The 17,135-nt window shown below is 42.7% G+C and overlaps 1 protein-coding gene across 4 annotated transcripts in view; it reads right to left on the bottom strand.

Annotated features, from left to right (window-relative positions):
- The window catches only part of LOC126281577 (uncharacterized), a 280,344-nt gene that overhangs the window by 197,557 nt on the left and 65,652 nt on the right, over window positions 1-17,135 (bottom strand). Inside the window, exon 1 of one of the 4 annotated variants that reach the window (XM_049980656.1) lies at window positions 14,790-14,886. The exons of 2 other annotated variants lie outside the window; for them this stretch is intronic. In XM_049980656.1, coding sequence (XP_049836613.1) covers window positions 14,790-14,810 — 21 coding nt within the window. In that variant the 5' untranslated portion in view covers window positions 14,811-14,886. Of the gene's footprint in view, window positions 1-14,789; window positions 14,887-17,135 lie in introns of those variants that run through there. One more of the 4 variants, XM_049980659.1, reaches the window with a different exon arrangement.

Genomic DNA, 17,135 nt, shown 5'->3' with positions numbered 1-17,135 from the left:
TAACCCAAAATGCGCTACAGGGTTGACATGTACGCTTAGCCTGCTCGATCACCAGATCTGTCTGCAGTCGAGCATGTATGGGGGATCATCTGATGACAACTCCAGTGTCATCCACAAACAATAGTAACCGTCCTGTATTGAGCGACCAAATGTAGCAGGCACTGAACTTTAGGCCACAAACTGACATTCGGCTGCTGAACAATACAATTCATGCACGTTTTCATTCCTGCATTCAAAATTCTGGTGGTTATACGGGTTATTAATGTACCATCATTTCACATATGCAATAGCTTCTCTCGCGCTTACAATAATCTGTGATAGTGCGATGTTAATCCACTTAATATGTTTACTAGGCCACTGTATTCAAGAAATTTCATTAGTCTCGATTAATTACATTTTGGTGCTGCGGGTTTTTTTCAATCAGTGTATTAATGAAATCAAGATGAAGATGTAGACAAGAGGAAATTCAGTCGAACCTCATTTAAGCGGATAATCTGAAATCTGGATTATTTGGATAATCAGAAAACCATAAATTACTCGATCTGTATGCTGTGAACGAACATACGTTTTATATCAACTTTCGGGAAAAGAAATAAAAGATACAATGTTTTCACATTCACTGCCCGTTAAAAACGTCAAGCACCCAGAGGAGGTAATCCGACGACAATGCAACTCCGTCCACGTACAAACTATCAGCGAGTATGTAAACGAATAGAGTAACAATTGAAACTTCCTGGCAGATTAAAACTGTGTGCCGGACCGAGACTCGAACTCAGGACCTTTGCCTTTCGCGGTCAGTGCTCTACCAGCTGAGCTCTACAAGCATGACTCACGCCCAGTCCTCACAGCTTTAATTCCGTCAGTAGCTCGTCTCCTACCTTCCAAACTTCACAGAACCTCTCCTGCCAACCTTTCAGAACTAGTACTCCTGGAAGAAAGGATATAGCGGAGACATGGCTTAGCCACAGCCTGGGGGATGTTTCTAAAATGAAATGCTCACTCTACAGCGGAGTGTGCACTGATATGAAACTTCCTGGCAGATTAAAACTGTGTGCCGGACCGGGACTCGAACTTGGGAACTTCGCCTTTCGCGGGCAATTGCTCTACCAGCTGAGCTCTACAAGCACGACTCAACGCCGTCCTCACAGCTTTAATTCCGCCAATACCTCGTCACCTACCTTCCAAACTTCACAGAAGCTCTCCTGCAAACCTTGCAGGAAGTTTCATATCAGCGCACACTCCGCTGTAGAGTGAAAATTTCATTCTAGAGTAACAGTTATCTGTGACAAGTAGAACGGCCCCCGGAATGCATTAGTGTAGTGCGCATTTAGCGTTGTGTAGGGTATAAAAGCGGCGTGAACAGTGTCAGATGTTTATTGATCACCTTGACGGCCATGGAGGTGACGCGTATATGTTAGTGAGAGTATTAACAGCACCTCACAGAGTTTAAAAGTGTATCATTGTGGGTCTCCATTTGGCTGACTGGCCGAATCACGTAATATTCAGATATGTGCAACATTCAAATGTGGTAGTGGGCTGATACTGACTTGTGCGTGGATGTGAGGAAGACATGGTCGTCGTCAAAATTTCTATCGAACACGACTGACCAGGACAGGGGAAGATCGCCGTATTGTGCACCAAGCTCATCAAAACGCCTTCATATCTGCGGCTGCCAGACAAGAAGAAGTAACCGACTCCCTGCAATGTTTTGTGTCTTTCCGTGGCGTTGGTCACAGACAAGCTGCAGCAGTACTAGAGAATTACCGTCGCACATGTAGACTGCCGTTAACACCACAACAGACATGGTTGCGTTTGTAGAGATAACGTAATCACAAAGCGTGGGCTGCTGTTGAATGGTATCGCATTGTCTTCAGCAATGAATCGCAGTTCTGCACTGCCCCATATGAGCATCGTGTTTTCGTTCCGCGTCCGTCACGCCCCCTTCAACCTCGCGATGGCTCTGTCCCAGGAAGTGCTGAGTTACAAACCGCCGCCTTATTTGTGGTGTTTCCAGATAAGTTTTTTTCTGTAGCGTCTTTTATAACGCTATCCCAAAATCCCTTTGTCCGCGTAATGACAGATGTTTCGTCGGAGACAATCCAGTGTTGATTTTCTAAACCGTGTTCCACTACTGCTGATTTTTCAGGATAGCGTAGGCCTAAGCACTTCTCGTGTTCCACAGTACGTACTGTTTGGACGGCGTAGTAGCAGCCACACTGACATAGTACCTTGTACACTTCAAACCTTCTGAGCCCTAGATTGTCCTTCACAGGCCTCATGAGCTGTCGTATTTTTCCTGGGAATCTGAACCACTGCGTCTCTTCAGGAGCCGGACTGTGTCTGACGAAACATCTGTCATCATGGGGACGAATGCGTTATGAGATAGTGCTATATAAGGAAGCTATAAAAATGAAAATATCTGAGAACACCATCAACAAGGACGCTGGTATGCAGTTCAGCACAGCTTGCGACCCGTCCATCGCCAGGTTGAAGCGAGCGCGACGGACGCGAGACGAAAACGTTACCATACAGTTTTTGGCGAGGAAGGGAGCACCAGTGATGTCACAGCCAGCAGCACAGCTATGCAACGGTGAGGCATCAGTGACACGACAGTCATTTACCACTTTACATCCAGCCGCGGTGGCCGAGCGGTTCTAGACCCTTCAGTCCGGAACTGCGTGACTGCTACGGTCGCAAGTTCGAATCCTGCCTCGGGCATGGATGTTTGTGATGTCCTTAGCTTAGTTAGCTTTAAGTAGTTCTACGTTATAGGGGACTGATGACCTCAAATGTTAAGTCCCATAGTGCTCAGAGCCATTTGAACCACTTTACAACGGCCGAGGAAAAAAATGGTTCAAATGGCTCTGAGCACTATGGGACACAACATCTTAGGTCATAAGTCCTCTAGAACTTAGAACTACTTAAACCTAACTAACCTAAGGACATCACAAACATCCATGCCCGAGGCAGGATTCGATCCTGCGACTGTAGCAGTCCCGCGGTTCCGGACTGCAGCAACGGCCGAGGAGAACTCGGTCGAAAGCTCTTAGGATTTTAACCACCTGACGCGGCTGGAAGCCCTAGAAGATTTTCTTTATCCATATGACCGCAATATAGGTTTCCCATTTCAGTTATTCTGTTTAAATACTTTGAAAAAGTTTAATTCAAAGTGTCTACTATCAAACAGAATACTTCTATTTGTTTCAACGTTCGTTCGCCGCTTCTAGAAGGTCCTACGATTCAGTAGCGAAGTAGCAGAAAGAAATCTACGTAAGCGACCTGTGCTGGCTGCTGTTGTGTGAACCAAGCGCACTGTTGCCACATAAACCATGTTAGCGATAGCCGTGTGTTCGGAGCAGTATTTCTTTTTTTAATATGCTATTTGGACAAAATGACACTGTAACAACAGCATGCGTTTACAGTTGCGGATCGGGAGAAGTAATTCTTCTTCGTGACAGAAGATGAGAACGCGACGGGTTGGAGAGCTTACGTACTTCTCTCAATCATTTCTTCAACTGTTATCACTCATTATGCTCTCACGCGTCACATCGGTAAGTTACTTTACTCGTGCACTGCGAGATTATAATAAACACAACTTGTGTTTAGCTGGTTGCCGCGAGTCAGAGAAAGCAGCATCCCGCCTTCTGCGTAAGTGCTGCCTGCATTTACATAAGGAACCACATTTACAGTTTTCGGCGAACATAAGATATATGTGTTACTTGCGTTAAAGGTCCAATCGATGGAAAATATATGCGGAATCCTCATTACATCCTTTCTCCGCAGAAGAAATCTGAACCCGTCACTAGAATGGATTAATACGAGGGTGAGTCAAATGAAAACCTTAAATATTTTTTAAAAATATTATTTATTATGCAGAAGTGGTACAAAGCTGAATAACTTTTCAACATAATCTCCCACACGCTCAATGCAAGTCCTCCAGCGCTTACAAAGTGCATAAATTCCCCTTAAAAAAAATTTTTTTGGTAGTCCACGCAACCACTCATGCACCGCGTGGCGTACCTCTTCATCAGAACGGAACTTCTTTCCTACCACTGCGTCTTTGAGTGGTCCACACATATGGAAATCACTTGGGGTAAGGTCTGGTGAGTATGGTGGATGAGGAAGACACTCAAAATGCAGGTCTGTGATTGTTGCAACTGTTATACGAGTAGCGTCGGGCCTTGCATTGTCATGTTGCAAAAGGATACCTACCGACAGCAATCCACGTCGTCTTGATTTTCCCCCCCATGAACCATGGACCTCGCCGTTGGTGGGGAGGCTTGCGTGCCTCAGCGATACAGATGGCCGTACCGTAGGTGCAACCACAACGGAGGGGTATCTGTTGAGAGGCCAGACAAACATGTGGTTCCTGAAGAGGGGCAGCAGCCTTTTCAGTAGTTGCAGGGGCAACAGTCTGGATGATTGACTGATCTGGCCTTGCAACATTGACCAAAATGGCCATGCTGTGCTAGTACTGCGAACGGTTGAAAGCAAGGGGAAACTACAGCCGTAATTTTTCCCGAGGACATGCATCTTTACTGTATGATTAAATGATGATGGAGTCCTCTTGGGTAAAATATTCCGGAGGTAAAATAGTCCCCCATTCGGATCTCCGGGCGGGGACTACTCAGGAGGACGTCGTTAGCAGGAGAAAGAAAACTGGCGTTCTACGGATCGGAGCGTGGAATGTCAGATCCCTTAATCGGGCAGGTAGGTTAGAAAATTTAAAAAGGGAAATGGATAGGTTAAAGTTAGATATAGTGGGAATTAGTGAAGTTCGGTGGCAGGACGAACAAGACTTCTGGTTAGGTGACTACAAGATTATAAACACAAAATCAAATAGGGGTAATGCAGGAGTAGGTTTAATAATGAATAGGAAAATAGGAATGCGGGTAAGCTACTAAAAACAGCATAGTGAACGCATTATTGTGGCCAAGATAGATACGAAGCCCACACCTACTACAGTAGAACAAGTTTATATGCCAAATAGCTCTGCAGATGACGAAGAAATTGAAGAAATGTATGATCAAATACAAGAAATTATTCAGGTAGTGAAGGGAGATGAAAATGTAATAGTCATGGGTGACTGGAATTCGTCAGTAGAAAAGGGAGAGAAGGAAACATAGTAGGTGAATATGGACTGGGGCAAAGAAATGAAAGAGGAAGCCGTCTGGTAGAATTTTGCACAGAGCACAACTTAATCATAGCTAACACTTGGTTCAAGAATCATAAAAGAAGGTTGTACACATGGAAGAATCCTGGAGATACTAAAAGGTATCAGATAGATTATATAATGGTAAGACATAGATTTAGGAATCAGGTTTTAAATTGTAGGACATTTCCAGGGGCAGATGTGGACTCTGACCACAATCTATTGGTTATGAACTGTAGGTTAAAACTGAAGAAACAGCAAAAAGGTGGGAACTTAAGGACATGGGATCTGGATAAGCTGAAAGAACCAGAGGTTGTACAGAGTTTCAAGGAGAGCATAAGGGAACAATTGACAGCAATGGGGGAAAGAAACACAGTAGAAGAGGAATGGGTAGCACTGAGGGATGAAGTAGTGAAGGCAGCAGAGGATAAAGTAGGTAGAAAGACGAGGGCTGCTAGAAATCCTTGGGTAACAGAAGAAATATTGAATTTAATTGATGAAAGGAGAAAATATAAAAATGCAGTAAATGAAGCAGGCAGAAAGGAATACAAACGTCTAAAAAATAAGATCGACAGGAAGTGCAAAATGGCTAAGCAGGGATGGCTAGAGGACAAATGTAAGGATGTAGAAGCTTATCTCACTAGGGGTAAGATAGATACTGCCTACAGGAAAATTAAACAGACCTTTGGACAGAAGAGAACCACGTGTATGAATATGAAGAGCTCAGATGGAAACCCAGTTCTAAGCAAAGAAGGGAAGGCAGAAAGGTGGAAGGAGTATATAGAAGGTTTATACAAGGGCGATGTACTTGAGGACAATATTATGGAAATGGAAGAGGATGTAGATGAAGACGAAATGGGAGGTAAGATACTGTGTGAAGAGTTTGACAGAGCACTGAAAGACCTGAGTCGAAACAAGGCCCCCGGAGTAGACAACATTCCATTAGAACTACTGACGGCCTTGGGAGAGCCAGTCCTGACTAAAACTCTACCAGCTGGTGAGCAAGATGTATGAGACAGGTGAAATACCCTCAGACTTCAAGAAGAATATAATAATTCCAATCCCAAAGAAAGCAGGTGCTGACAGATGTGAAAATTACCGAACTATCAGTTTAATAAGTCACAGCTGCAAAATACTAACACGAATTCTTTACAGACGAATGGAAAAACTAGTAGATGCGGACCTCGGGGAGGATCAGTTTGGATTCCGTAGAAATGTTGGAACACGTGAGGCAATACTGACCTTACGACATATCTTAGAAGAAAGGTTAAGAAAAGGCAAACCTACGTTTCTAGCATTTGTAGACTTAGAGAAAGCTTTTGACAATGTTGACTGGAATACTCTCTTTCAAATTCTGAAGGTGGCAGGAGTAAAATACAGGGAGCGAAAGGCTATTTACAATTTGTACAGAAACCAGATGTCAGTTATAAAGAGTCGAGGGACATGAAAGGGAAGCAGTGGTTGGGAAAGGAGTGAGACAGGGTTGTAACCTCTCCCCGATGTTATTCAATCTGTATATTGAGCAAGCAGTAAAGGAAACAAAAGAAAAATTTGGAGTAGGTATTAAAATTCATGGAGAAGAAGTAAAAACTTTGAGGTTCGCCGATGACATTGTAATTCTGTCAGAGACGGCAAAGGACTTGGAAGAGCAGTTGAACGGAATGGACAGTGTCTTGAAAGGAGGATATAAGATGAACATCAACAAAAGCAAAACGAGGATAATGGAATGTAGTCAAATTAAATCGGATGATGCTGAGGGAATTAGATTAGGAAATGAGACACTTAAAGTAGTAAAGGAGTTTTGCTATTTAGGAAGTCAAATAACTGATGACGGTCGAAGTAGAGAGGATATAAAATGTAGACTGGCAATGGCAAGGAAAGCGTTTCTGAAGAAGAGTAATTTGTTAACATCGAATATAGATTTATGCATCAGGAAGTCGTTTCTGAATGTATTTGTATGGAGTGTAGCCATGTATGGAAGTGAAACGTGGATGATAAATAGTTTGGACAAGAAGAGAATAGAAGCTTTCGAAATGTGGTGCTACAGAAGAATGCTGAAGATTAGATGGGTAGATCACGTAACTAATGAGGAGGTATTGAATAGGATTGGGGAGAAGAGAAGTTTGTGGCACAACTTAACTAGAAGAAGGGATCGGTTGGTAGGACATGTTTTGAGGCATCAAGGGATCGCAAATTTAGCATTGGAGGGCAGCGTGGAGGGTAAAAATCGTAGAGGGAGACCAAGAGATGAATACACTAAGCAGGTTCAGAAGGATGTAGGTTGCAGTAGATACTGGGAGATGAAGCGGCTTGCACAGGATAGAATAGCATGGAGAGCTGCACCAAACCAGTCTCAGGACTGAAGACAATAACAACAACAACATTGATTTGATTGCAGGCCGCAGATGATTTTTTAGGAGATCTGTGTATGATGCACTGGTACAGTGGTGCCTCTAGGCATGTAATGCTCCAAAATGACGCCTTTTTCGTTCCAAAAGAGAGTCAGCATAACCTTCCTTGCTGATGGTTCCGTTCGAAACTTCCTTGGTTTTGGTGATGAGGAATGGCGCCATTCCTTGCTAGCTCTATTCATTTTCGGTTGGTGGATCCAATGTTCAAATGTGTGTGAAATCTTATGGGACTTAACTGCTAAGGTCATCAGTCCGTAAGCTTACACACTATTCAATCTAAATTATCCTAAGCACAAACACACACACGCCCATATCCGAGGGAGGACTCGAACCTCCGCCGGAACCAGCCGCACAGTCCATGACTGCAGCGCCTGAGACCGCTCGGCTAGTCCCGCGCGGCATCCGGTTGGTGAAAGTGAACCCAGGTTTCGTCCCCACTAACGATTCTTGCAAGGAAGCCATCACCTTCTCGTTCAAAGCGTCGAAGAAGTTCTTCACAAGCATTAACATGTCGTTCTCTCATTTCAGGAGTCAGCTGCCGTGGCACCCATCTTGCAGACACTTCGTGAAACTGGAACACATCATGCACTATGTGGTGTGCTGACCGATGAGTAATCTTTAAACATGCTGCAATGTCATTCATTGTCACAAGGCGGTTTTCCTTCACTGCTGCAATGTGCTGTTGTGCCTGACCTGGACAAGGAGCATCTTCCACTTAAGTCACACCATTTGCGAACGCCCTACTCCATTCGTAGACTTGCTGCTGTGCCAAACATGCATCACCCTACTGAACCTTCATTCGTCGATGCATTTCAATAGGTTTCACACTTTCACTACACAAAAACCGAGTAACGTAACGGTGTTCTTCCCTGGTGCAAGTCGCAAATGGGGCGGCCATCTTTATACTGATACTGCGACGGTATATGTGCATCTGCACTATGCTGCCACCTACAGGCCATTCTGCACGCTGGTTGTAGCACATTTACCAACTTAACTTAACGGCGCTAAATTTCGATTTGTTATTACAGATACTCCTGATCTCTCCCCATGTTGTTATCACGCCTTCATTCCCTTAAAAAAGGCCTTGCATGTTCGACGGTTCCTGTCCGAGGATATGCAACAGGCAGTTACGGACTTCTTCACGCAGCAGGACGATATGTATTACCAAGCGGGTAGCTTCAACTTGGTGCATTGGTGAGATGACTGCCTCGATGGTTACAGCGATTTTTCCGAGTCTGGACCCTAAGGTCTTTGAACGACAACTTTTCGATCGCTCCTTATATTTCAGGGACATTTCCTTGGATGCTGCAGCAGTTTACTGATATCTTTTTATCCTTTCCTGTATCCGATCTGCGAGGATGGACGTTCTCTGATAACACTGAGGTATCTCCAAATTCTGCAATAAATTCATCTCTGATCCAAAAGGAAGGGATTGGGGGGGGGGGTAATTTAAAAAAAGAACCCCTCATTTACTTTGCTACCCTAATATATAGCTGCTTCCGACATGTAGTATACGCCTGACCTACTGACTGAAACTGCAGTGACGAACTACTGTACAGAATAGAGGGAGCGTGTTACAAGAAAGTCTGACATCTTCAATTTGAAGACTTGGCATTTATCACTATTTTTTTCAGTTCTGCTAGAAGCCTATTGAAAATGAAACCTATTGAATAGTACACAACTTTTTGCACAATGCTGAAGAAAGTGTTATTAGAGTATATATCGTTTCCCTGTCTAGTTATCGCTAAGGAGAACGAGACAGTAATCTGAACAACAAATCTCTTGATGGGAAGTACTCGTATGTACAGGGACGTCAGAGTTGGAAGTCCGATAGCACTTAACAACGGTCTACACGACGTTCGTGAATTGACTCCGCAGATAAGTCTGACCGTTCTCTTCTGGACTAAGAATATTCTTGGTGGGCGTAGTTGCCCAAACTGTAACACAATACGAGATAATAGAATGAAAGTGAGAAAAGTAACAGAGCCTCTATGTTTCAATGTCGAAGACAGTAAAAATAATTCTCATAACGAATATAGCAACATTCAGTTCCTACACAATATCTTGAACGTCGTACTTCCAAGAAAACCTTCCCTTTACCCTTAGCCCTAAGAGTTTAAAATGGTCAAATTCATATAATGTTTGACCACTTTAGAACAACAAAATTTCGCTTTTAGAATAGTTCCGTGTCAGAAACCGTAACCAGCGCTTTTTGTTACCGTTAAGCGTTACTTTGTTCTCTGAAAGCGACGTGATAATTCTCGTAGCATTACTTATATTACGTTCCACGTCTTTCACAATAACATTTGCAAAGAGATCAACTTTTGTGTCAGTCGCCATGTTTAGTATCAGATTATTTATATAAATTAGGAAAAGGAATGGACCCAAAATAGAATCTCGAGGGACCCCTACTTTACACGACTCCAGTCAGATTCAGATCCTTTCCCTAACTTGCGACAGCCGACAAGAGGTGATAATTAAATATTTTACATAACCCTTCTGAATCATTAACAGTTTCATTCCCACACAGAAGAGACTTATTATGTTGAGAAGTCATATTCTGACCTAGTATTCCTTTCCTCAACTGTCCATATACCTTTAATTTTTTTCTGGCGGCTCTCTGTCCTATTGGTGCAGTACATTGTTTTAGCATGTCTCGTGAAATTTCTTAGTACTTCACAGTATTGTCTGATAAAATTCTGCAGTGCATTTCATATTACGATTTGGTATCAGAATTGTGTCGGCATCCAGATGAATGAATTAGAAAAAAGTTCTCATTAAACGACGTATAGGCTCTTTTCATACCCACGAACTAGTTGGTACCATACACCTGTACACACTTAATAAAAGCAATCAGATAATAAAAGCAAGGCCTCCAGTCCAGATTGCATACCAGTCAGGTTCCTCTCAGAGTATGCTCATAAAAAGCTCCATATTTAGCAATTAGATACAACCACTCGCTCACAGAAAGATCCGTACCTAAAGACTGGAAAACTGCTCAAGTCACACCAATACCCAAAAAGGGAAGTGGGAGTAATCCGCTGAATTACAGGCCTATATCATTAACGTCTATTTGCAGTAGGGTTTTGGAACATATACTGTATTCGAACATTACGAAGTACCTCGGAGAAAACGGTTGACACGTAGTCAGCAAGGATTCAGAAAATATCGTTCTTGTGTAACACAAGTAGCTCTTTATACTCATGAAGTAATAAGTGTTATCAACGGGGGATGTCAAATTGATTCCACATTTTTTGGTTTCCAAAAGGCTTTCGACACCGTTCCTCACAAGCGTCTTCTAACCAAACTGCGTGCCTACAGAGTATCGCCTCAGTTATGCGAATGGATTCGTGATTTCCTTTCAGAAAGGTCACAGTACATGGTAATAGACGGAAAGTCATCGAGTAAAACAGAAGTAATATCCGGCATTCCCCAAGAAAGTGTTATAGGCCCTCTATTGTTCCTGATCTATATTAACGACGTAGGAGACAATCTGAGTAGCCGTCTTAGATTGTTCGCAGATGATGCTGTCATTTACCGTCTTGTTAAAGTCATCAGATGATCAAAACGACTTGCAAAATGATTTAGATCTGTATGGTGCGAAAAGTGGCAATTGACCCTGAATAAAGAAAAGTGTGAAGTTATTCACATGAGTACTAAAAGAAACCCGCTGAGTTTCGATTACGCGTAAGTCACACAAATCTGAGGCTGTAAATTCAGCTAAATACTTAGGGATTACAATTATAAATAACCGAAATTGGAACGATCACATAGATAATATTGTTGGTAGAGGAAACCAAAAACTACGATTCATTGACAGAACACTTAGAAGGTGCAACAGGTCTACTAAAGAGAAGCTTGCACCAGGCTTGTCCGCCCTATTCTGGAGTATTGCTGTGCGGAGTGGGATCCGTATCAGGTGGGACTGACGGATGACTTCGAAAAAGTGCAAAGAAGGGCAGCTCGTTTTGTATTATCGCAAAATAGGGGAGACAGTGCCACAGATATGATACGTGAATTGGAGTGGCAATCATTAAAACAAAGGCGTTTTCCGTTGCGATGGAGTCTTCTCATGAAATTTCAATCACCAATTTTCTCCTCCGATTGAGAAAACATTATGTCGGCACCCACCTACGTAGGAAGAAATGGTCGTCACGTTAAAATTAGAGAAATCGGGGGTCGCACAGAAAAATTTTAGTGCTCGGTTTTCCCACGTGCTGTTCGAGAGTGGAACGGTAAAGAGACAGCTTGAAGGTGGTTCACTGAAAGCTCTTCCAGGCACTTTATTGTGAATAGCAGAGTAATCACATAGATGTAAATGTAGATGTATATATTTCAAGTGGTACTTGCTCTAGGAGAGCCCACAGCACTTCGGTAAGAAACTGTATTTTTCTTATATCAATGAAGAAAGAAGCACTCATTTAGTCATCAATAACAAATGTTTCCACTCCACTGCGTCTGTTGCTCAACCTGCCTCTATCGGTGCAACTTCCTGTTGGCCGAAGAGTGCACATTTCCTACATCCAGCTTTCCATGATTTATAAAGACAGCCTCGCCGTAACGAGAATTCGATGAAGAAATAACCTAGTGTCTTGATGTCACATCAGAACCGAGTGGCAGTATTCAATGCGTCTTCTGCAGTCCCACTGGTTGATTTGCTGTGGAGTGACATACGGTACGAGCAGAAGACTTGAACAGCCCCGGGCTGACTTATTCCATAGGCACTCGCAGCTTCCCTGGAGCAACAGTATGGATAATGAACAACAGCTGCCAGAACTTGTGTTTCATTCAGTTCGCTCATTGCAGGTTTGCTCTGTATAGTATTCCAGTGCCGTACCTAAACAATTTTTTGTCCATCCGCTGATCTGTCACTCATGCTGGGTACCGTTTGACAGGACACCTTCGTAAGTACAACTCAACTGCTTCTCTTTACGTTCCTTCGGTATTCTCCTTGAAGACGTAGCACGTCTCGTTTCTGTTGGTTTGTGAAAGACATTTACTTTTTTCAGAGTAACCAGCAGACGACATACGTGAACGACGCTGACAGAATGAAAGCCCCATTTCCTTTGTGCTCCTTTTATACCGGTACCGCGCCGGTGCAACACTCTTTCTTCCTTGTCCGGCGAGACGTATTTCCTTTTCTGGGTATGAAATAACATACTTCCGCATAAGACAGCAATCGATTCCATGTTCAAAATAGATAAAACCTAATTTCTGAATATTGTAATTGTTCCAAAACGAGCAATCGAATTTTTAATAGTGAAACATCACTGAATTCGTCTCTTGTAGAAACGCGGCAATGAAGATGATCACGGCGCTCACGCAGTTTTGCACGAGCAGGAATCTAAACCCGTCAACGAAATTGAAACTTTATAGAGCAACGGTGCAACTCTCCCTGCTGTACGGCTCGACGTCTTGGGGAACAACATGTGATTCTAATATACACAGGTTGCAATCACTACAAAACAGATGTTTGAAATTGAGTCTAGGCGCCCCACGGTGATCCAGGACGAAGGAAATGCACGAACTGACTGGAGAAAAATACGTCACTGAGAAGATAAAAGACCAGGCAACTCGTCTTTTTCACAAATTAGACGAGTATCTGGGAAATGTCCGCCAACTTGCGAGCGTAGGTCAGGCCCTACCACAACACTGGCACAAATACAAGGTGCCTCGAGCCATTATTGCACCCCCACAGGACCATCAAATATGCAGTTATTCGGTGTAGTTACTGTCCATCACTCGTACGACTCCCTAACGACCACCCTCAAAGCACTCAAGGCCCACAGGGAGCCCGAGCCCCTCTGCAAGCGAATACACAATAAAGTGAAACCATTTCTCATACCTTCCCACTCCGGAAGAAAAAATCGCCAAAGGCCTTCACTTTTTGGACACAAAATGAAAAAAAAGAAAAAAACTACGGCACTAATAGCAGTGCCAGTTAACAAAGCGAAACCGATCCCTGTATCGGTGTAATTAATATGGCAGTGAAAAGAGACTATAAATATGTCATTTATTCAAGACTTCCTCACATTTCATGTAGGCGGAAACAGAATTATGAATCTGACACGTTTCGGAAACATTTGAGAGGAACGGTTTAGCTGAGTCACCCCATGTATATACAAGGTGTCACAGGAGGAATGGTCAGTGTCCAGGGCTATGACAGAGCAATTTTTCGAAAGAAAAACTTTAGTAAACACGGGCTCTGAAATGCATATGGTAAGAGCTATGAGCCCTTCTTCCATACTGTGAAACGTGTATCTTCTATTGCCAGCTTAATGCGTTTCATATTTTGAAAAGTGGAAGTATGAAACAAAAAAAAAAAAAACGAGTCCAGTAAACATGAGCTGTAAAGGCCATGCTGTAAGAGGTATCAGCACTGATTAATCTTCGCTACTGCGTAACACACCTCTCCTACTGTACAACTGCTCAGAGCTCCTAAGTTATGCATTTTAGATTATGTTTACTACACAGTTTTATTCTGATGCGTTGTGTAATATGTTACAGTGTTTTGTGTTTTAACACACAAAAAGTCAGTAATTCAGCAATACGCAACCAAATATAAACACTAATATTAATACTTAGTCTTTCATGGTGACAAATATTTTCGGGGTAATGATTCTGTTGCGGAATACGGAAATGGAAACAAATGACTATGTGGAAAGAAGTCCGCTTCCGTCTCCTTCCAATACGACAGTAGCTATGGAGGAGTATCATTGCCATTACTCAGTTGTCGGTCCTTACGTCATTTTATTTATGAATTTGTTTCACTTGGCGAGAGAGGGCCTCTAACACTTTCTTACATCCAACAAGACAACTTCTATCAATTGAGTTGTAATACGAATAGTACGTGGCCAGTAAAAAAGATAATAATAATAATAATAATATAAACAATACATATATCAATGAAAGTATGGAATTTATGAAATGTCACTCTTATTAACATTTTTGAGCGCTTTCTTTATTATGTTTATGTTTAATGTAATAATATCCAACAGAAATGTATGGCAGCAGTGTGCAAGGAATCAGATATAGAGAAGTTGACTGGACTGGGAAGAATGATAAATAATAGGATATGCTTAGCAGAAATATATGGACATAATGACGACATGTACAGAGGTGAACATATGACAGAGAGCCTGGTTTACCGTTGTACAGAAGCAAACAGCTGGAATACGCCGAGAAGGAAGTAAGGCGATGAATAAAAAACCGACGAAGTAACTTACGTTCTGCTGTGGAACTTTCATGATGTCCCCAAGGCGAAGGATCACCGCAGAGTTCTACGTGTGCTGCACGGTTCACGAATGGCGACTGACCGTCTCTAGTGGCGGAGCCACCCCTCCCCCTTTCCCTCCCCCCTCCCCCACCACCAATCTACCACGCAACGCAGATCTGGCGCGTCGTAGCGACGTAGCATTACGTCACCTGCAAGTAGCGCACGCGCGAGTACAGTAGTGCACCGACGCGACTGTAAATGCCAGGTGGCTGCCCTTCGGGCTTCCGGATCTACTGGTACTACAACTGCGCGTTAGACTGATATGCTAGAAACTAAAACCAGACGCTCACGACGGACATTAAAGCGATCGATAGTTTCTGAGGGACGTGAAATAGTGCTGTTTTCTGATTATGCAAGCGTGATAATCAAGCCCAACAGAGCTGTAAAATAGTCAAAAATATTACTGATTGTTTCTGAGTAAACTGTCCACTTCTTCATGTAGTAAAACGCATTTAGTTCGATTCTGTGCAACGCAGGATATGCCGGGTGGTATAACTGAAGTGCAGTTACTCGAAGATGTCCACTGTGAGCTATAATTATCGTATGGCAGCGAAAATTGATAGACGTTGTAATGCATTAATGTGCAACAGAGTAACACTGAAGAAAAACAAGTTGCAATTCTGGCCACCAGGTACCAATATGGCGTTGTGAATATAAAAAAGAATTATAGAAATGTTTGTATGCAGAAAAAGTCAACAAGTGAGAAAGTCATAATGTTTATGTCATTATTATTTACGAATTAGACGGTTTGTTTAATATGAGCACCGAAGACATCGACGAGGAGCTGTACAGCGCCAGATTTGCACCTGGTGGCCAAAATTGGAACTAATTTTTTTCCAGCGTAAATCGGTTTTGCATTAATGCATTAGAATACCTACCAAGTTTCGATGCCATACAAAAATTACAACCGACAATGGACTTTAATTACACCCACCCAGTATGATCATCAATAACAATACAGCACGGGAGGGAAGGACGTAAGTAAAACTCATCAAACAAAATTACCAGGTGCGCATATTTATCAGAACTTCAATTGGAAATCACATATTATAAATCTTTTCAAACTCTTGGTTTCAGCAACATTCGCTCTATGTGTATTTGGTGATGGAACCATTAGAACTGCAAATATAGACACAAAGCATTCATTGCGCAGAGACGTACTTAAGGATGATCTATAACATCCATCCGCATTCTGGCTCAGACGGGCCAATCGGGGCCGACAGATCGCCATGTCATCCTCTCCCAATGACGCCATTTGGATGCGGCACAGAGGGTCATGAAGTCAGTACACCGTTCTCCGGGCCGTTGTCGGCTGTCTTGGCCTTGGAGCCGCTATTTCTCACTCAAGCAAGACGAGGCTGAGTGCAATCTGGTCCAGTCCTCTCACCAATGAAAAATCCCTGACATAACCGGGAAGCGAAAGTGAGTCCTCCGTAAAAAGAGTCAGACAAGCTGACCACTGAGCTACGGAGGTGGACCGAACTTCTTGCAGGCAACAGTCTAAAATTAGGTATGCTAACAACGGCCACACATTATTTTACTCTCTTCTGAAATTCGCTGTAAACAATCAGATATTATTTGAAAATAATTCATAAATATAATGCAAGAAACAAATTAAACTCATTCTTTCACAGAAAAGAGTAACACTAAACCTGCTCAACCGCTCTACTTTTTTCTCATTTTTTCACATATTATTAACATCGTCTGCGAAATCTGTTTTTGGAAACCGTTTCTATATGCACACGAATTCTTTACAGATGAATGGAAAAATTAATAGAAGCTGACCTCGGGGAAGATCAGTTTGGAACACGTGAAGCAATACTGACCCTACGACTTATCTTAGAAGAAAGATTAAGGAAAGGGAAACCTACGTTTCTAGCATTTGTAGACTTAGAGAAAGCTTTTGACAATGTTGATTGGAATACTCTCTTTCAAGTTCTGAAGGTGGCAGGGGTAAAATACAGAGAGCGAATGGCTATTTACAATTTGTACAGAAACCAAATGGCAGTTATAAAGAGTCGAGGAGCATGAAAGGGAAGCAGTGGTTGGGAAGGGAGTGAGACAGGGTTGTAACCTCTCCCCGATGTTATTCAATCTGTATATTGAGCAAGCAAAGGAAACAAAAGAAAAGTTCGGAGTAGCTATTAAAAGCCATGGGGAAGAAATAAAAACTTTGAGGTTCGCCGATGACCTTTTAATTCTGTCAGAGACAGGAACGGACTTGGAAGAGCAGTTAAACGGAATGGACAGTGTCTTGAAAGGAGGATATAAGATGAACATCAACAAAAGCAAAACG

Source organism: Schistocerca gregaria, chromosome 7, assembly GCF_023897955.1.
Source record: "Schistocerca gregaria isolate iqSchGreg1 chromosome 7, iqSchGreg1.2, whole genome shotgun sequence".
Taxonomy (NCBI): domain Eukaryota; kingdom Metazoa; phylum Arthropoda; class Insecta; order Orthoptera; family Acrididae; genus Schistocerca; species Schistocerca gregaria.
Note: the sequence above shows the minus strand (reverse complement) of the source record. Positions and strands in the feature narration are given on the sequence as shown.